At 34.9% G+C, this 22,074-nt stretch overlaps 1 protein-coding gene across 3 annotated transcripts in view; it reads left to right on the top strand.

Annotated features, from left to right (window-relative positions):
• LOC150105262 (polypeptide N-acetylgalactosaminyltransferase 11-like) overlaps positions 1 to 22,074 on the top strand; it is a 220,800-nt gene that overhangs the window by 28,856 nt on the left and 169,870 nt on the right. The window contains exons 3-4 of one of the 3 annotated variants that reach the window (XM_090394656.1): positions 5,694 to 5,788; positions 14,247 to 14,862. In XM_090394656.1, the coding sequence (XP_090250782.1) occupies positions 14,384 to 14,862 (479 nt within the window). In that variant the 5' untranslated portion in view covers positions 5,694 to 5,788; positions 14,247 to 14,383. Of the gene's footprint in view, positions 1 to 5,646; positions 5,789 to 14,246; positions 14,863 to 22,074 lie in introns of all 3 variants that reach the window. The other 2 variants (XM_090394655.1, XM_090394657.1) reach the window with 2 other exon arrangements.

Below are 22,074 nucleotides of genomic sequence, written 5' to 3' on the forward strand. Positions count from 1 at the left end.
GATGAGAAGGGCTTCTCTAGAAGGATAGAAGTGCAAGAGGAGAGTGTGTTTCAAATACTGAGTATTCTGGATGTCGATAAATGGGACTGGATGAGACTTTACTGGTTTTGAGGGAATGTGCTAAAGAACTGACATTTTCATTGACTTGGCTTTTCAGTGAGAGTCTGGCTACAGGAAATGTGCCCAAGGAATGGAAGGAGGGTTAGATAGTGCCATTGCTAAAGGTGTTGGCAGAATGGAAGTATCAAACTATAGATCAGTGTGTATTTCATCATCAGGAGTTGTAAAGATTTTAGAGAAATTACTGAGAGAGAGAGAGAGAGAGAGAGAGAGAGAAAGAAAGATAATATGCAGCATTGAGCAGTGAAGGTAATGTTATCTGTGAGAGTGAGCATGGATTTGTTCAAGCACATTTGTGTTTTAGTAATCTGATTGCCTTTTATAATAAAGTAACGAGTAGTTGAGGGAAAGACATTGTGCTTTTTTTATTTTTTTACAAAGGCATTTGACAGGGTGCCACATAATAAGCTGATATTTTAAGTTATAGCACATTGGGTTAAATATCAGGTTACTGAATTGGACTGGAGATTGGCTGTCTGATAGATATTAGAGCGTTATGTATGAGGCAGAAGTATTACTTGCCTGTAAACTGCTTCCAAGTGGTGTCTGACAGGACTTAGTACTGGGACTGGTATTATTTAATCTTTATATTAATGACATTGTAAATGAATTGCAGGGGGAATATTTAGTTGTTTGCAGGTGATGTGAAGCTGGGAAGGGTGATTAGTTCTCACATGCCTTCTAACCAAACTTTTACTCAACTGTTCTAGGCATTAGTTAGTGCAACCTTGCAATAGTTCTAGGAATTAGTGAGACTTGGCTGACAACAAATTATGTAGATACAGGGATAGAATGTGAAGAATTTAGTATTTTCAGGGAAAATAGAAAAGATGGGATGGAGAGAAGAGCTAAAATTGTAGCCAAATTTAGTCTTCATGTTCTTGCTCTTCATTTTTTGCCTTTTCCAACAATTCTTTCAATTCCTCCCTCATCGAATACTTTTCACCCTCTCAGATCATTAGTGCCTATAAAGACAATTAGTTTTTTCGCCATACCTTTTTGCATCCAGATGGCATGACTAATATCATTAATTTTTGCAACAGGGGAACATGATTTTTTATACTTTCGTAAAGTACCCCCTGATCATGGAGTCCCCCATACATAATTTTTTTCCTACTTTTGTTTTTTTCTCATTTGTTAACACAATCTCGATTTTTACTTCAGACCACTTGCTTCTTTCTGTTCTCACTCCTGCAACTTTTAGATTTCATTCTTGGTCTTGTGAAGGATAAGCATGTAAGTGTGCTATTTCCTCTGCATGTTTAATATTAATTCTGACATTAATGTTTTTCATGTTTTAGTTAATAATAATATATTAATAATTCTAGTTTTTGTTTTATACAGGTGTGGGAGTTGACTGAGTTATTTAGTGTGTAAGTAAACGTAATTTTTTTAAGTACTATATTGTTGGTATGGTGAAATCCACGGTAGAACAATGGTGTCAAAGATGTTATTGTCAGATGTCGTAGACAGAGGAGGAGGAGTGGGTCTTATCACCTTAGCTATTTAGTCTTAAAATTGATTTTGTGATGAACAAGAGTATGCAAGGGAAGAACGAGGGATTAAAGTGGTCTAAGAATCTTAGAATATCTGATCTGAATTAAGCTGATGATTTGGTCTTATTTATGAATAATGAGGAAGAAAGGATTTTCTTTATTTTCTGCAATTCATGATGCTGGGAGTCAAAGAGGTTTGATTATCAATGTTGAGAAAGCAAATATATTGAAAACAGGTAGTAAACATGAATCCTCAGTCTTTCTTAAAGAATGTACTATAGAGCAAGTCTCTCACTTCATTTATGTTTGTAGTTGTGTGATTGATATTGGTGAAGTGAGGTATATGAGCAGGTAGAAGTTAGGGATGACTTTGGGGAGGAAGGGGTCAAAAATTATGGAAATTTGGAAAGACAGCAGAATATCAATAAAAACAGAACTTCAAATCTACACTAATCTGGTTCTATTTTGCATTATTCAGCTGAGACATGAACATTGTGTAAGTTTTTTAAATTTTGTAAATTTTGATCAACAGTATTAAGGAGTATTTTGGGAGTAAGATGGTTTTATTTGGTGAATAATGTTGAGATATGTTGGAGGAATGGTCATTCTCCTCTTGGCACTATCTTGTGTGACGGAAAAGACTGTTTGTTCAGCCATGTTGTTAGAATGTAGGACATTTGGTTGATCAACAAGATTATGTTGAGTGATCCAGAGAGTATTAGGAAAAGAGGTAGGCTCCAAATTAGATGGATTGACAATATCTAACAAGATTTAAACAGAATTAGCATTCGGTGGCATGAAACAGCAGTGTATATACTTAGGATAGACAGGAATAGGAAGATATTCAATTTGTTCTGACCACTCTGATTGTTGGTTGCCTGAAGAACTTGTGTGTCTGAGGGTAATCAGGGTATGAAGTATAGATTTCTATCGAACTCAGTTATCTTGATATAAATAATTACTTTAGACTTCATAATTTTTGGAAATCTATTATGACATTTGCACATTTAAGTAAGCCATTCAATAAATATGTAAATATTCCTTTCTTCATGCCACTATTTGAAATTCAAGTTACATTTCCATGGATGTAAACACTTCTCTGAATTAATAAGTACTCAATTGTGCACAATACGAATCAACATTAATGAAAAAGAAATTCATATAAAAAATGGTCTTGGCTAAATCAGTACAGTAAATATTTTAAAATATTTACAGTTAACAAGTGCAAATTTATTCTTAATACAGCTCTTGCAACTCCCTTGCTTAAACAAGATTTCAAGAATGCCATGCTGCTGTCCATCAAAAATGTCATGGACAAAGTGGCTATGCTTCTCTGCGAGTACAACATAAAGGTGGCTTTTCTACTTTTACAAAAAACATCAAGATTCCTACATCCACCAAAACCACCATATCACCCCATGAAAAAAACCAGGTGTCTGTGAGATTCATTGCTCTTTTGGCATTTGCTATGTAGACCAGATGGGAAGGTCGGGAGAGATCCACATGTCTGAACATGTAAAAGACGTCAAAAAAAAAAAAAGAAGGGAGCATAAATCAGGTTTAGCATTCCACACAGCCACTACTGGCCATCAAGTACTTTGTCATATATTGATAATAGCTGTTTCACTAGAAAATTTAAAGAAGCCACACAAATGCTTAGGATACCTGCACAATGCAATAAAAATCAAGTGTGGTCTCCCTTAATCAAAAATTTAATTGCCACGGATCTTGGATGTAGCACACAGAACGTGACAGTGGTATTCTGGTTTATCAATATATTTAACAGTTGTGAAGTTATTAAAAACATCTTATATGTATAATTAATTGTCAATAAACTTAATAACATCATATAATAATGTCAAAAAACATAATAATAGAAAACAATTTCTTAGAAAGAGTCTCTTCATACACATACTTAGGTCATCTCATTGATCTAAACTGTGGGCTCCAAAAAGAAATAAATAGGAGAGTTCAACTTACCTGGAGTGCATTCAGAAAATTGAAGAGCATTTTTCAAAGCAATGATGTCCCACTTTGTTTAAAAAGAAAGACATTTAACCAGTATATCCTTCCAGTCATCACGTATGGTTGTGAAACTTGGTCTCTAACTAATGCACTGGCAAATAAACTAGCAACAACAACAAAGAAAAATGAAGAGGTTGATGCTAGGCATCACATTAAAAGATAAGAAGCGAAACACCTAGATAAGAAGCCAGACTTACATCACTGACATCATTCTCTAGCATAAGCGACTAAAATGGAAATGGGCCGGACATCTTTCCAGAAGAGAAGATGAGCGGTGGACCACCATACTAACGAACTGGATTCCAAAAGAAGGGAAACGAAGCCAAGGATGTCCTAAAAGAAGGTGGAGTGATGAACTGTCAAATTTTGTTGGGGAAAATTGGTCAACCATTGCCAAGAACAGAGAAAGGTGGAAAGAACTGGAGGAGGCTTTTGTCCAGCAGTGGACAGAAAAATGGCTGAAAAGAAGAAGCTTTTATTGTGTAAAACTTTTATGTACCATTACCCTTGATGATGTAAGTCTTACGACCCTCAAAACTTGTCAGGTTTTTTAATTGTTTATTTTTAATAAACTCTTTATATCACTATGTGGTCTCAATACCGATAACTACCTACAAAACTGCTTAACCACAAAAGCCTACATCTAAAAGTGCAAATTTAACTTTATATTTTGAAGATTGCTATAGACCAGGGGTGGGAAAACTGCGGCTCGCAATCTGCATGTGGCTCCCGAGACAATATTGAGCTGCAGTATAGTATGTACCGATGTTAGAATATTTTATATCGTAAATGCTTTAAATATAAGTAAAAAAACATATCTTGAAACTTTACATTTTTAGCTTTTAAATGGTACCGGCCAAAATGGTTGTTAATGTGGATTTTATTATTGTATTTGGTTGGTAAAAAGTGTTTTGACATTTGATGACCTGTGTCGCTCCAGCCAAAATTAGTTCCAAAAGTGACTACTATGATCGTTGCATTACCCACTGCCTCTGTTGCCTGGACTCTGCGTCATCACTCTTCATGCAGTACACACAAGTTATGTGCTTGTGGTAGTAGCGGAACATAACTTGTGAATTTTAGTGTAGATAAGTACTTTACTGATTAATAAATAATTAAGATTGATTTTAGTGAAAGTTATAAAACCATTCTTTAAAATGACCGAGCAACAAAAAAGTATAAAATGGAAATACAAACAAGAAATGGGAAGATGATTTTAACTGAAACAATACGAACGAAACTTAGAAACACTTCATAATGATTTTGAGAATAGGTTTAAGAAACTAAAAAAGGTAAAGCCGCGTTTTGAATTTCTTGTGAATCCTTTTGTGATTGATGTCATCAACGATGGATGTCCTGTTGTTGCACCTTTTATCCCGGATGTTGTTTCAATAAAGACAGAGCTTATTGAACTGCAGGAAGATGTGGGTTTGAAGCTAGTACATAAAAGCTCGTCTGTAACTGACTTTTGGAAACAAATCCCAGAAGCAAAGCATCCCAATCTTCAGAAAACTGGCTTCTGACTACTCTCTGTTTTTGGGACAACTTACTGCTGGGAATCTCTCTTCTCTGTAGTGAAATTTGTCAAATCAAAAGATCATGCTATCCTCACTAACAGCCACCTCACCGAGTTTCTTAGAACAGCTTTGACATCCTACCAGCCAGATTTTAAACTATTAACTGCACAAATGAAGAATCAATCAATTTCAACAAGTAGAGATTAAACATATTCTTCTTTGGTGAGTAGGACTACTATATAGTTGTATTTTGTATTATTTATAAATACAATTTTAAAATAATATTTTCTGCAGCTCTTGAACATTCAAAAATGTATTATATACAGCTCTTATTACCGAAGAATTTGCCCACCCCCTGCAATAGACAAAGAAATACTATTATTCTTTTATGTTTAAATTTATAATACATTTTAAATGTCTACAATTATTTAGAAATAATTAATAAAAGAAATTAAAATGCCTAATAAAATTTGTTTATTAATCTTCAGCTACGAAGAGATCAAGACTGCAATAAATTACTCTTTTCCTAATACAGGCTATAAAGAAAATTAATCAGTGGCAGTCAATAATGTATCACATTTTCAGCTTTAAGAATATGAGATTTTATATGAAGACTCCACTGGATTATGTGTAAGTATATATCTGGTGTGTATGTGTGTGTGATTGGTCGATTGGTAGCGCCTCTGCTACTAATGGCTCAGTTAAGTAAGTTTGAACGCGGTTAGTAGTTGGAAGGGGACCAGTCATTCGATGCTGTTGGCACACTCTCCCTTGATGAGTCTTTGAACTCCCTGGAGGTGTCAAATAATAATAATAATAATAATATCTGTAATACTAACTGAAAGTTTGTAATAGTAGAGGATTCTGATATGAAATACAAATCAATAAAATAATAATACAATAAAGAATAATAAAACAATAAAATAATATGGAAGGCAGCAAAAAATAAACGTGTAGGTAAATTGACTGCCTAATAAGAAAATGGTGATCATAATGGGCGATTTCAGTTATTATAATATATACTAGAATGAAGAGACAGCAATAGAAACCAAAGAGAATGAATTTCTTGAGTTTTTTAAGGGACAATTACCTTGGGCAGTACATAATAGAAGCCACACATGGATCAAGGGTCTTGGGTTTGATTATCTTATTAGAAGATATTGTAAAAATGAAATGCAACATCATCCTCTAGTTGGTGAAAATGACCATGAAGGGATCACTCGGGTGGTGGCTAGCCATATGAGAACTTTTGTGAAAAAGGATTATATGTGGAACTATAAGTTGTGTGATTATGACAAACTCAGAAGGTGACTTGCAGTGATATCATGGAATGAGAACTACTTAGGAAGTATCTGGTAGAGGCAATGACTGAGTGCATTCCAAAGGTCAGGAGATTGAATAAGGTGGGTGTAAAATGGATGACTAAAAAGGTGAAGCATGCAATCTGGAAGAAAAAGGCATTGTGAAGGCAGCACAAGATGAGTGGAGATAATCAGTTACATGAGGAGTACAAAGAGCAAAAGAAGGAAGGTGACTTGCATCGTAAGGGTAGCAAAAATGTGGTATGAGCAACAGTTAGCAAATGAGGCTAAAAAAAAAAGCTGATATCTTGGAATATCAGCTTTCTTCTAGGAAGTTTTTTTCAATATGTGGCCAGTTAAAAGAAAAATGATTATGGGAGAGTGATGTTGGTCATTGATAATGACAGAATAATAAACGCTGAGGAGGATATAGTAGAGGTGTTTAATGAGCAGTTCATTGAAGTATTCCCTTGTGATTGTAACGTAATGCAAAACTTGAGAGCAGTGGGAATTGGTGAGGAACCAATGATTGGTGAGTGAGCAGGAGGTATATGAGGAATCGAGTATACTTGATGTCAGTAATTCAATAAGACCAAAGCACTTGATGTTATATCACCATTTGTCTTGAGGGAATGTTCCAGGGAGTTAACAACAGGTTTAATTTACATTTTAACATGCCTTAGGTTAGACCAAGTTCCAAAGGAGTGGAAAGATGGCAAAATTGTTTCTTCATAAAAAGGGGTGATAAGACTAAGTCATCGAACTATAGGCCAATCAGTTTGTCTCGAGTTATGGTCAAGGTGTTGGAGAAGCAAGTGAGGACAAGGATTCAGAACTGGGTTGGTAGCAGCAGAATCCTCCTCAATGGACAGCCAAGATTGTGTTTTGGCAATCTGCTTACTTATTATATTTAGATTTTCAAAGGCTTTCGATAGATTGCATGAAGGAAATGGAATTTATACCTACTGAGAGATAATTACTTGAGGCAACGTGATGGAGGGGACTCTGAGTGGGAGAACATTGGACCTGGTCATAGGATCCAAAGAGCTATATTTAATCAAGATGTCTATGTTGCCTCTGATTGGGGAAAGTGACCATGCAGTCTTAACTACATGGTCACTTGATTGATAAGTAGTATCATTAAGTAGGAGCTGCAAAAAAAAAAAAAAAAAAAAAAAAAAGAAATTGTTGTGGAGAAGTTCTGTGAGTATCGAGACAAAGAAAAGAATGACAAGAACATTAGTGTGGCCAATTTTCACATATGGAAGTGAGACATAGATATTCAAGAAGAGAGTAAGGCAACAGATAATGGCCTTTGAAATGTGGTGCTATAGGAGAGCTCTGAAAATCTCATGGGCAGAACATGTGACAAATACAGATGTCCTACAGAGAATGAGAACCACAGAGATCTTTATTACAGGAAATGATCCAGAGAAAGATGAGATTGGCATGACATGTACCGAGAGGTTCAGCAGGACAGAGGATACTAATAGTTTTAGAAAGAAAAATTATGGGAAAAGGATCAAGAGGCAAAAAACAAAGGACATGCCTTGAAGATATAAGATCATGGACAGGATCACATGGCTATGCAGAAACAAAAAGGAAAGCCACCAACAGAGAGAACTGGAAGGACATGGTACTGTACCCTCACTGAGGAAGCTACATGAAGAAGAAGTGGAGGGAATCTTACCAGTAACACTCAGTAAGGAATTACATCTTTAATTTTCACATTCAGTTTTATTTCCCTTTTTAAAAATGGGTACTATGAGAGTTCTACTCCAATCATCTGGAATTCAATCCTCTGACCAGGCCTTCACAGCGCATGACTTAATACCACTGTCTGAGAATCCTGCAAATCTTTTCCTTGGCCTTCCACTATTTCTTTTTCCCTTTGAGATCCAGTTCTTCACTTTCTTTGCCCATATGTTATCCTGCATTCTTTTTATATGATTGTTCCATTTTTCTTTCCATATGGATCCAGTCATTTATTGGTTGTATTTTACAATTTTCTCTGATTTGTGAATCATGGATTTTGTTTAATACTGTTACATTTTCAGTTTTTTATGAATATTTTCATCTCAGTAGTTTCATTGATTTATTTGATTTTTGCAGCAGAAACATGTGCAGTTGCTGCACATGTTTCTGCTACATATATCAGTATTAGGCCAATTACTCCTTTATAGATTCTTATTTTTGTTTCTTTGCTTATGTTCTTATTCTTCCAGATGAAGCTGTTAAGACATCCAGATTCTCTACTAGCTTTTACTGCTTCATTTTGTGTGATGCAATAACTATTTATTTCTATTAAATGTTGGATGCATTACTAAATGCATCCAGTTATCGAATGTATTTAGTAATCTTTGTAGGTCATCTTCATTTTCTTCTAGTAAAATTCATCATCAACATATCCAATTATTCTTAGAAAAATGTGGAATATGAATATTCCACATTTTTCCATTTTGTGTACTTTTTTTGTTCACTAAATTAACTAAGCTGGTCTTTAATGAATCATTGTTTAATTCTTTTAGTTATTTTTTTTCTTCAGTTTGTCCTTGTTCTATATTTATTTAGAACTCTTATATGTGTATATATTCTTAATTAGCTCTAAAATTTGTTTTGGTATTTTTCTCATTTTTAATATGGTTATTATATCTTTTCACTGTATTCTATTGAAATGCTTTTATTTTCAATAAAGCATGCATAAAGAGGTTTATTATATTCAACTGATTTCTCTATTTGCTTTAATATAAATATTTCATATGTTATTGATCTATTTTTCTTAAATTCTTGTTGCTCATTTAATAATTCAGTTATATTTTATATTATATTTCCAATTATTTTATGCATAAATTTAATGTTGTACAGAGTAGATTTATTCCTCTGTATTTTTCTGGATTTGTCCTATCTTCTTTCTATTTTTATTTTTCTATTTAAAGAAAGAAAAATACCAGTCATCTGGTATTTTTCTTTCTTTAAATACTATACTTAGAAAATTGCATGGTTCTTTTGCTAATTGTTTCTCTTTCCATATTTTAATAGTTCATTCAATATCTTTTCTGTTCTAGCTGATTTTCTATTTTTAAGTTCTTTGAGAGTTTGTTCAATATCTTTTTCTGGTTTTTTTTTTTTTTTCAAAGTTAAATTATGTTCTTCATAAACACCATTATGGTTGATTATATTATCTTTGTTCTTTTCTGTATATAGATTTTGAAAATAATTTTTCCATTTATCTAATCCAGTCTTTCTTAGCTTTATAGTACCATTTAATTCTTTGTTCTGATGCTGTATTATTCTCCAGATTTTTCTTTGAGCACCATAAAAATCATGTACTAATTCTTTGGCGTAGTTATTCCAATGTTTGGTTTTCCTTATCTCATTATTTACTTTATTTCATATACTTTTATATTCTTCATAAATATAAAAGGTATTCAATTTGTTTTGTAGATGTTTCCAAAATGCGATTATCTTTTCTTTCACTAAACTTTTTTATCTCTTCTGTAAACCATGATGTCCATCTTTGATAAACAACCCCCACTATGTTTTTACATCAATCACTTTACTCCCATTTTCATTTAACAGTGTCATTCTTCTGCAGTTATTTCTCTTCATACTGGCCACATAATGAAAGAATTCCTTCAGATTTTCCTTGGATCTCAGGGCTAATCTCTTCTGATATTGAAGTTTTGCCTTCCTTACCATGCTGGTTACACTTTCTTGGTGTTTTCTGATGCAAAAATAGACATAATTTATAATTATGAATTTTTTTTTACATTAGTTACAACCAATCCTGTCGGCTGCATCAATTATGTTATTCTCTCTCTCTCTTTATATAGAAAGAGACTTTACACTGAGTGTCAGGTAAATATACAAGAGTTCTATCCTATCCAATGACCTTAACTTCATTTCTTGTAGAATTCAGGAAATGATTGACTCAAGACCAAATAAAAAAAAAATTAAACTAAATAAAGCTGTATACATCACAAATAAAATTAATTTAAGAACTATAAAAACTATAAATACTATTTGGATCCAAGGCCTTCTAAATTAAACTATACTTTGAGATCTATTTACTTTTATCAAGTCATTTTCTCACTGACTCATTCTAATTAATGGTTTGCTTCACATGTACTTAATTAGTTTACCAGACTGTTTTTCACAAGTTCCTACAACAATAAATGTTCATTAGAGCCAGTTCTTTATCAGGCCTTTTCTCAAATTATAAAACTTAACTTCCACCACAGTATTTGCCTCTCCTATCCTGCTGAAATACACAATACTCTTTCTACTTCTTTTCCTGTCAGTATATCATCTTCCATCAGCCATGTTTCACTTATCCCAAATATTCTTCAGACTGGCTGAGGCTATCACTGCCACTTATTCATCTCTTTTATTCTTGATACTCCTGGCATTTGTATTAAGAAACATCATTGCATCATCATTATTACTATACCTATTGTTATTCTTTGCAGACTCTATTTGACAGTGCAATACCATACATTCTCCCAATTTCCTCAATACCTATTCCTACAACAGGCCATCCCTGCTTTCATTCACCCTTACAACTCTAGTTTCCCTGCACTAATATTCGCTCACTTGTCCCAAGAACAACATTCTCCCCCAGATGCCTCTGTCCTTCCTTATTAAAATGCAGTCCATCTCTTTGCTACAGATTTCTTCTATCTTCAGATGCACTCCAAGCATCCACCTAATCCAAGCCTCTCTTTTGCCACATTCTCATTATCATGCCATTTGTTATTGATGCTCTTCTCAACTGTGCATTATCATATTTCTAGGTAATTTCTAAATCTAGGTCCATGAGCAGTATAAAGCACAGGCAAGAAGTGTGTTCCACATGTTTCTTTTGGCCTCTTCAGCTAAAGCTGATTATGAGTGAAAGCTATCTGATGAGGTCAAAGGAAACCTTAAAGAGTTATTTTTCTATGTGGCAGGTAAAAGGAGGAATAACTATGGAAGGATGATGCTGAGTGAGCATTTTGCAGGGGTGCACCATCTAGGTGGTCACTGCAATGCCAGATGTGACATTTACTGACAGGAGAATAGTGGTTGAAGAAATGGAGGTGCTTAAAATATTGCCAAACCTCAATGCAAATGTAGGCATGGGATTAGATGTCATATTGGTTGGCCATGTATTATGAGAATGTGCAAGGGAATTATCAGCTCCTCTGCCCAAGCTGTTTAATTTAAGCCTCAGTAGTGAGAAGGTCTCATTGGAATGGAAAGAGGGCAAAATAGTCCACAATTTTCTATTTCTGTTTGCAAGACAGAAGTAGCAAATTGTAGGCCAATCAGCATCTCAGGTGTGATGGTTAAGGTATTGGAGAAATTGATGAAAGGGAATTCAGGACTAGTTGGATAGAAATATGATACTTTATAATGGAACAACATGGTTTTGTGAAGGGTAAGTCTTGCCTCAGTAATTTGCTTACTTTTTATAATCAAGTGACAATGGACTTGTATAAGGGAAATGACTACTCAGTGATATTACTAGACTCTGCAGAAGCATTTGACAAGATTCCACATAGAACTAACTCTATTGCATAAGTTGGCGCAATGGGGTTGAATGTGAATCTGGTGATTTGGATTAGAGGTTGGCTGATGGGCAGATATCAAAGAGTGATTTATGGAGAAGTTGAGTCCAGGAGAAGGCAAATGACTAGTGGTGTACAGCAGGGGTGAGTACTTGGTCCTCTACTGTTTGATTTGTATATCAATGATATAGGAAGTGATTTGACAGGAAATATTCAGTTATTTGCTGACAATGCTAAACTGGGAAGAACAATAGTAAATGAAGGTGATGCAGAGATCTGGCAGAAAGACTTAAATAGACTAGTAATATGGGCAAAGGTAATGGCTGTCATTTTAATGTGGCTGAGTGTAAGGTTATGCACTTTGGGAAGAGATCAGAAGCTGTGTACTATATTGATGGAGCTGAACTGCAGGAAAACTGATGAGGCTAGAGACTTTGGTGTGATTGTGGACAGGGAGTTGAAGTTTAGAGGGCATATTGCGAAGGTAGCCAAAACAGCACATCAGATTATGTGTTGGTGAAGAACACACTGACAAGCAGGGTTAGAGAGGTTATTAAAGCCTTATATATATATCCCTCTATATAAGGCTTTAATAAGCATATATCTGAAATACTATGCATGAATCTTGTCACCTGGATTCCTTGGTGATAAGAAGTGGTGGAGAAGATCAAGAGGTAAGTAACAAAAATTGTTGCAGGTCTGTGAAAGGCTCCCTATGAGAATAGATTGATGGTCTGTAGGCTTGAAAAATTAACTGATTAATGAAAAAGAGGAGACATGATAGAAGCATTTAAGTTATTAAAGGGATTTTATAGGTTCGATATTGAAGACTTTTTCAGTACATGGCAAGAAGGGAGAGAAAGGGGGTTACCAGTGGAAGTTGTGTAAGAGTGTGATTAGCAAAGGTGTTAGGACTAGATTTTTTACTTGTAGGATGGTGAATGGGTTGGTTGTGGATGCTTCATCAGTAAACGAGGGTAAGGAGAAGTATGATAAGTATTGTGTAAGTAATGGCTAATGTGTGAATAATGAATCTTCCACAATGAGTCTTCTGACTCCATGGAGATACCTGTATAATAATAAAAATAATAATAGTCTTCCCTCTGACACCTTCTGCTCTACAACCTCAAACATAAACCTGAAGTCTCTCGCTACTCAATTCATGCTACATATCATATCATTTGTACCCACCATCACATCTCATTCACTCTTTCACCTCTTTTAATTGCCATAGTCACACTCCCTGTCATTCCTCCAGGTAAGTGCTCCTTTAATATTCTATTTTGCACTTCCACTTACCTGTCTTCCTGTTATCTCTCCATTCCTAGCTCCTTCCTATCTTGCCATTCTTTCAGTCCCTTTTGATAGTTCCATTATTCTCTCTCCTTCTATCTTCCCATGACTCTATCTCACTTCCCTTTTTGTTTGCTTCACATCAGTTAGCTTTTCTCCTAATCTTTCCTTTCATGCTTTTGAACTCATTCTTTATACATTCCACTTCTCTCTCTCTCTCTCAATATTCCTGCTCAACGTCCACCCACCCAATTGTTACCATCCTCTAAATCTACTACACTGCCTGATGCAATATCCATTTTCATGTGATACTCATTTTCCTCACCCTGGATCACACTACTCATCTCTCTCTCTCTCTCTTTCTCTCAGCATTCACTTGTTTCTGACACACTGCTACTGTAGCAACTTAAATAAGTGCTAATGTCAATGTTGCATAGCTCTTCTCATTTCCTCTTCATGCATACATGCACTCCCCTGTCTCTTACCTGTCACATTTCTGTCGGGATACAGACATACTGCAAGTACTGCATGCCACTTCTTGTAGTATATGCAGTGTAAAATGTACGAAATATAGTCCTTGAATGGCTCTGGGCTGGACAATAAAATGTCAGCAAATAGACTTACAGTGGCTGCCATTTAATCACAGTTCAAAGACACTGACAAATATACTCTAAACAACAAACAGCTCAAAACAGAAACTACCTACAGCCATTTATGATCTAACCAGACAAAGCAGCTTGTAAATTTATGCTACTGTTCTGAAGCTCTTGTTACCTGGGTCTTAATATATATTTATCTTTAATATTTATAGTATGGCTTGAGACTAAAATAACTATAACAAAATATTTAAAATTATTTTGTGTATTGATTCTGTATGTAAATGGTCACAGTATGTTGAGTAGGTCATTTTGTAATGGAATCTTCCTAAAATTTTTTATTTTTCAGATGTGAAAGAGGAAGACAAGATAAAATTTGGTATATGTATATTTTATCTGAATAGAATGTTTTATGATGCAACATGAAGATCTACAGTTAAAACTGAAAATAGTATATATGAGCTTTGTTATATTTTTCTATACATAATGATGTCATTACGCTATAAGTCTTTCTTTCTTGGTATTATTGTTACATCATTTACTTGGGCTGTGATCATGTACCTTCATTCAAGAACTTCCAGCATTAGCCATTTATCTGAACGAAATACAAAATGGAAGCTAAGACCAAGGATTAAATTACCATTAGATAGTGATGAATTGAGTGATGAAAAGAGTAAGATGAAAAGGCACAAGCATTTCCTTTCCAAATATCCACTATACCCAAGAGAACAAAATATGATTAATAACAATGAAATAGATGACCTGCATCATGACAGTATACAATTGCATCAGAGTTACAATGATAAGAAATTGATGAATGTTAGTGATTTGTTGCACTTAAGTGTAATCAGAAGCCCTGAAGATCAGCATATAAAAGACGAAGGATATAAACGACATGCATTTAATGTCCTCATTAGTAACAGGCTTGGCTATAGTCGCTACATACCTGACACAAGACCATCTCTGTAAGTGGTTTTGATTAATTTTTTTTTTGTAGATAAATAAAATTTTCTAAATAATTTCTGTATTAATAGTTATTTTATCGCAGAGTGCAGCTGAAATTGTTGAGATTCTAAGCAAGCTGAATTGTATGCAGATTTGCTGTTGAGCAGTTGTTGATTAATTTCCCATATCTGTCCAACTGCTTTTACATTTCTGTAGAACATCAAAAACTTTCCAAATGTTGCTTTACAGAAGCTTGACAATTAGTAATGTTATGAAGTTGTACTGTGGATGTTGAACAGCTACTGCTCAATCCCATTCTAACTTCAACTCCTGCATCCTCCAATTCAGCATCGTTCATTCATTCCATTTACTTCTTTTAGGTCCTTTCTTTCCTTTCAGTTGTCCAAAACAGTGCCATTGAGCTCCTCCATTCACACCAGGCTGTGTTTTGTACCACATGTTACACTAGTATAACATAAAGCACAAAATACATTCACACTTAAACCTCTTGTTTGCATGAAACACTAGTATGTTTTGTGAAATTCACTAAAGAAAGTTTTATTTAGATGCAATATTCGTAATTGCAACTGTATTTTATGTTTAAAGCCTTTTTATAATTCAAATACCAAGAATTTAGCTAAGCAGTTACTTAGTTTCAAAATTTATTTGGCATTTCTTTGGAAAATAACTGCTCCAGTTGAACAATGTACTTTCACTACGTCATGCTTGTCGGAAGCTTAGGTTTTTCATCCCACAAAACAGGCACACCATAAGAATGACAATTAAGACATTATACGCTGGTCTCATAGCCTTAATTGCTTCATTAATAATTCATATAGGATTCTAACTTTGGACAAACTTTTGAAGAGTTGACTATGGAGTTTAATTATGTGTTCCTGTTGAAGTTGCTCATTTCAGGTGGCATGATTAGCTCACTATTATATATGTGGTTGGGTTTACTTCTTCTTGTAGATAAGCTTATACATTGGTTAGACATACTTCTAATTTTTTAGGAAATGACAACATAAACTAAATTCTTAATTAAAAAAAACTTTAATTAATAACGACTTATGGTTGGGATTAGTTGGTTGTGATTAGTTCTAATTGATATATGAATTCTCTTAGAAAAAAATTAGTCTGGCTGGGATATTTAATGAAGTTCTAACAAATATGGATCATAGTGGGAAATTTAATGTACTTAATGTAACATGTGTTCTCATATTTTTCTTATTATATGTTAAAGATATGTTCAGTAGAAAAAAAAAAATCAGTTTACATAACTACTGAAAAGATGAAATAAGAATGTTGAAAGTGAAATTATGAGAGTTCGTAATTACGTTATATAGAAACTAGTGATATTAATGCCATTAATGAACTGATTAAACTTTATTCTGAATGTACTTAATTGTTATCAACTTTTTTTTTGTTGTTATTACAAAAAAAAAAATGATATAACAAACTGTCAACATTATTGCAAATATGCAGTAACATTCACAGTTTATCATCATTTTAATCAGAACAACAAGGCAGTACTACCATCTGGAAATATTAAATTACAATTTTTATACAGTCAACTCTTAGTAGAGAACTTAAAGGGACTACAGGAATAGCATGTTATGGTAAATAGTTTGCCATGGTGTAATTCTCTTTAACTACATTCTAAAGGTTATTCTCTGTAACCTTGGTTAGGATAGCAAAAAAAAAAAAAAATATTATTTCATGACACCTCCAAGGAGTCCAAAGACTCATCAAGGAAGGGCACCTACTCAACAACTCTCCATCTGCACCGCTTAATCCTACCACTACTATCATCATCTACACTAACACCATCTACTGCCCATCACCACTGATATTTTTGTCTGTAAATTGTGTGTGTTCTGAAGGCCAATTTGTCTGTATGCAGCATAAAAAATCCTTCTACCTCTATATGAGATCAGCTAACTCACCTTTAGTTGAAAAATTCCCACATAAAGATTCCTCTTGTCATGATGAAAATCATGATGAGAGGAAAGCTTGGTGAAGAACAAGCTTCCCTTCCACAATCCTTCTCAAGTATACTTGCATAAGGATTGTGCAATGATGAAAATCAAACTTGGGCCTTTTCCAATCGAAGGGTGCGATGTACTGTTGTTCTTTCAATTGCACTACAGAGGTGCTTTAACTTAGGAGAATGAGGAGGATAAGTAATGGGTAGAGAAATGGAGGGGGGATAGATTATCAATAGAAATTTAAAAATATAAAATGCTTAATAGGTTGATGACATATCAGCCATAGGTGTGTGCATGTGTGGTCATAAATACAAATTGAGAAATAAAAAAATGTCTAGGATATAAAAAACCTGTAGTCATTATTAAGATTTTTCTATCTACCATGGGATAGATAGAAAAATCTTAATAATGAGGTAATAAGAAATTATATTAACTTTAATAAAGTGAAAATCAAGAAACTCGCATACATTTAAATCTACGTTTGAGATCTAGACTTGCTGCTGCTTAATAAAAATGGAAAGAGTTATGCTGCAATATTTATACATCATTCAAAGACCAAACGAGTTTGAACATAAATCTGAAACTGTTCTAAAGTCAAACTGAAACTAACTTAAACAGATAGGTATTTCCAAACCCTAACTGAACCTGACCTGAAGGTCAAACATTGAAATTTTATGTGAATAAAGGACCTCCTCTTTCAACTAAATCTTTCAATTGTGAAGTGTTTACAACTGAAAAATTGCATTTAGTTGTAAAATGACTGCACAGATTTCCATTTGTTAGTAATGTATGTATGTTGCAATTGTCTTTTAAAAATGCTAGTTACACTAAGTTTATTTCTGTGTGCAGTAACTAACACCGAGCATCGTGCTGTTGACCTTTAGATGTAATTCTGGTTGTTTTTTTTAATAGTTCAAATAACTTAGACTATTCCTGTAAAATACTGCAGTAGAATAATGGATGTACTATGGCACTACTGCTTTCCATTACTTGTTCCAATTAGTGAAATGTTTTCCATCCCTTCTTCTATCTCCAGCATCTCTTTCAAACACACAGGCAAAATACTCTGAATTTGTACCTTATACAGAGTTCCAGTTAAGAATTGCTCGTGGTATCTGTAGTTGTCTTTTCAGACAGCAGACTGTCTAATCAGATTTTACCATACTGTATTAATTATATTACTGAGTTGCATGCCATAGAGCTTGTTATAAATTACATAAAGTTCAAAGTCTACCAAGGTGCATTATTTACACTGATTCAAGTTTTCTAGCATTTAAAGTGTGCTATGCTAAAAAGATGCAGCGGTCTCATAGACATTTGTTGTATCAGATAAGGAGGCTCCATCTGGATGTTTGCCTGTATTAGATCTGTAGCCACATTATGATTAGAGGAAATGCAGCTGCAGATGTTGCAACTAGGTCCGCTCATTCCTAGGATACCATCATCTTCCTTTTTCATACATGGATTACAGGTGGATTATAATAAGAAAAAATTAATATCTCAGTGGCAGACATAATGGAATTTGAAGAATAATAAGCGATACCAGATTAAACCTGAAATTAAACTGTGGCATTCTTATCAGCACAGGGTTTGCAAAGAGGACATTGTTCTTGCTTAGCTGTGCATAGATGCTATATGTTACACACTCTCCTATAGAGGGATGATGACATGCATGTGTCAATACTGTGGCTCTGCATTAACTGTCATATACATATTGTTTATTTTTTGACGGTATATATTAGAACACAGAATAATAAGTAAATAATTATTTATTGACTTATGGCTGATATTTCGCTGGTGTTATAACCAGCATCTTCAGAGCACAAAAACACAGTTTGTCACAATATGCAAGACTATAACAACATAGTGTAATCAACAGACTAGTTAAACAAAATTGTAGCAGCAACACAAAGACTAACGTCCTAATTTGGCACCCTCTTTCTGGAAAAAAAAAAAAAAAAAAAAACATGCCGCTACCACATAAGACTAGAGTCCTAAAAAAGAGAAAAAAACCAGTACTAGTTTTTTCTTAAGATGAGTCTCCCAGATTTTAGGCAATTTATACAGCCATATTTGTTGAGATTTGAGTGTGTTTCAGGGTTTCTGTTGCCTCTAAGAACAATCTCTCCGACTTGTAAGAGCTTCTGTGCAATACTTTTGTTTTCTTCCAGTTGATCTTGTGTGCAGGGGTATCCAAAGCATGGTCTGCTAGGTCAGACTTTTCATAGTGATAATTCCAGATGTATCTTTTTTGTTCACTGATGTGGATGTTCACAGTTCTTCCTGTTTGACCGTAGTAGGCTTGATTATACGAGCAGGGTGCTTTGTAGAGCACCGTATTCTAACACACAGTTTGAATATGGTGCGTAGTTCTTGTTTATTAAGAATTCTAGAAATCTTTTTGGATGTGCCTTTAATGTATGGGATGGTGACTGTTTTGTTGTAGTTCTCTGTGGTGGATAGTGGGAGGGATTTCTTGGGAGCGTTTAGTATTTTGTTTATTTTATGGGGATTATAGCCATTGGCCAAGAAGGTGTGGCGTAAGTGAGCCAGTTCAGCAGCAAGAGCATTGTCATTGGAACAGATTGCTCTCGCTCTGTGGGTTAGCGTTTTTAAAATACCATACTGTTGAGAAGGGGGGATGGTGTGATTGTTTGTGTAAATATCTCCCTGTATGTGTGGGTTTTCTAAAAACTGAAAATGATAAGGAACCATTTGGAAGACGTGTGATAAGTGTATCCAGGAAGGGCAGACAGTTATTAGCTTCCAGTTCCATTGTAAAGTGGATTTTTGGATGTTGGCTATTTAAATGCACTAAGAATGTTTCCAATGCCTCTGGGCCATGTGGCAAAATAGCAAGCACATCGTCAACATAGCTTAGCCAAAGTGTTGATTTGAGAGTGGCTGTATTGATAGCTAGTTTTTCCAGGTCTTCTATGTAGAAGTTGGCTAAGGGAGGGAAAGGGGGAGCTCATTGCTGTCCCATCTATTTGTTTGTATATTTTCCCTTTCCATGTAAAATATCCTGCATGTATTGTGAATTTGAATAGTTCAGATATATCAGGGGGAAAGTGTGACTTCAGTAGATTGAGGGTTTCTATTAGTGCATTTGTGAATAGTGAGGTGATATCAAGCTCACCATTAAGTCTGAGCTTTTTAGGGTATGGTGTTATAAGATGCTTTTAGGTGGGCTGAATTTTTGACAAAGGAGGGAGAATTATTTTTGAGAGTGGATAGTAGCTTAGCTGAATGTCCAGCCAGTTTGTATGTGGGACTATTTATACCATCTAATATTTATACTATTTATTTATAAATTGTGGGACTATTTATACTATAAAATTCACAAACAAAGTACACCCTTACGCCGTTGTGGAAGTCACACTCCCCCCCCTGATATATTTGAACTATTCAAATTCACAATGCATGCAGGATATTTTACATGGAAAGGGAAAATATACAAACAAATAGATGGGACAGCCATGTCCCCCCCCCCCCCAGCCAACTTCTACATAGAAGACCTGGAAAAACTAGCTATCAATACAGCCACTCAAACCAACACTTTGGCTACGCTATATTGATGATGTGCTTGCTATTTGGCCACATGGCCCAGAGACATTAAAAACATTCTTAGCACATTTAAATAGCCAATATCCAAAAATCCACTTTACAATGGAACTGGAAGCTAATAACTGTCTGCCCTTCCTGGATACACTCATCACACGTCTTCCAGATGGTTCCTTATCATTTTCAGCTTTTAGAAAACCCACACATACAGGGAGATATTTACACAAACAATCACACCATCCCCCCCTTCTCAACAGTATGGTATTTTAAAAACGCTAACCCACAGAACGAGAGCAATCTGTTCCAATGACAATGCTCTTGCTGCTGAACTGGCTCACTTACGCCACACCTTCTTGGCCAATGGCTATAATCCCCATAAAATAAACAAAATACTAAACGCTCCTAAGAAATCCCTCCCACTATCCACCACAGAGAACTGCAACAAAACAGTCACCATCCTATACATTAAAGGCACATCCGAAAAGATTTCTAGAATTCTTAATAAACATGAACTACGCACCGTATTCAAACCGTGTGTCAAATTAGCAACTCTTATCCGTCACCCAAGGAGAGCATTCCTCCTTTATCACATCCAGAAGTCTACGAAGTACCCTGCTCGTGTAATCAAGACTACTACGGTCAAGCAGGAAGAACTGTGAACATCTGCATCAGTGAACATAAAAAGATACATCCAGAATTATCACTATGGCAAGTCTGGCCTAGCAGACCATGTTTTGAATACCCCTGCACACAGGATCAACTGGAAGAAAACAAAAGTACTGTACAGAAGCTCCTACAAGTCGGAGAGATTGTTCTTAGAGGCAACAGAAACCCCTGAAACACACTCCAAATCTCAACAAATATGGCTGTATAAATTTGCCTAAAATCTGGGAGACTCATCTTAAGAAAAAACTAGTACCGGCTTTTTTCTTTTTTTCTCTTTTTTAGGACTCCAGTCTTGTGTGGTAGCTGCACTTTTTTTTTTTTTTCCAGAAAGAGGGCGCCAAATTAGGACTTTAGTCTTTGTGTTGCTGCTACAATTTTGTTTAACTAGTCCGTTGATTACACCATGTTGTTATAGTCTCGCGTATTGTGACAAACTGTGTTTTTGTGCTCTGAAGATGCTGATTATAACACCAGCGAAATATCAGCCAGAAGTCAATAAATAATTATTTACTTATTATTCTGTGTTCTAATATATACCGTCAAAAAATAAACAACATGTACAATGAACACATGTCTTTCTACACGTTTTATCATATACATATTTTAATCAACTGTTCTCATTTCATTGATGAGCACAGTGATTATTTTTATGGTTTTAATAATCTCTCTTGGTCCCTATTACTCTGATTTTATTCCAAAAAAAGTGTGAAAAAAAAAAGTGCTACATAAATCATTATAGGTCAGAGAAGGTATTTAGAGCATCGACAATGGCTATGAGACACTCTCCTGACCTCACCAAGTATAGGTTCATGAATCTGACAAAGGGGTGCTTAATGGTCAAAGCTGTATAACTGAGAGGAGACCTCCACATAGCCTTTAAAGGAATGCGGAGAACCGACCAGGGCTTCTGACCTAATGTCCAATCCTCACCTTCTCGTGGTGCACCCTGTTGGGTATCTACTTTGATACTGAACGAACGAGGATTGGCTGGCAATTTGGGATTTAGCCGACCAA

This window comes from Typopeltis vanoorti, chromosome 6, assembly GCF_054136105.1.
Source record: "Typopeltis vanoorti isolate ZY-2024b chromosome 6, IOZ_Tvanoo_1.0, whole genome shotgun sequence".
NCBI lineage: Eukaryota > Metazoa > Arthropoda > Arachnida > Uropygi > Thelyphonidae > Typopeltis > Typopeltis vanoorti.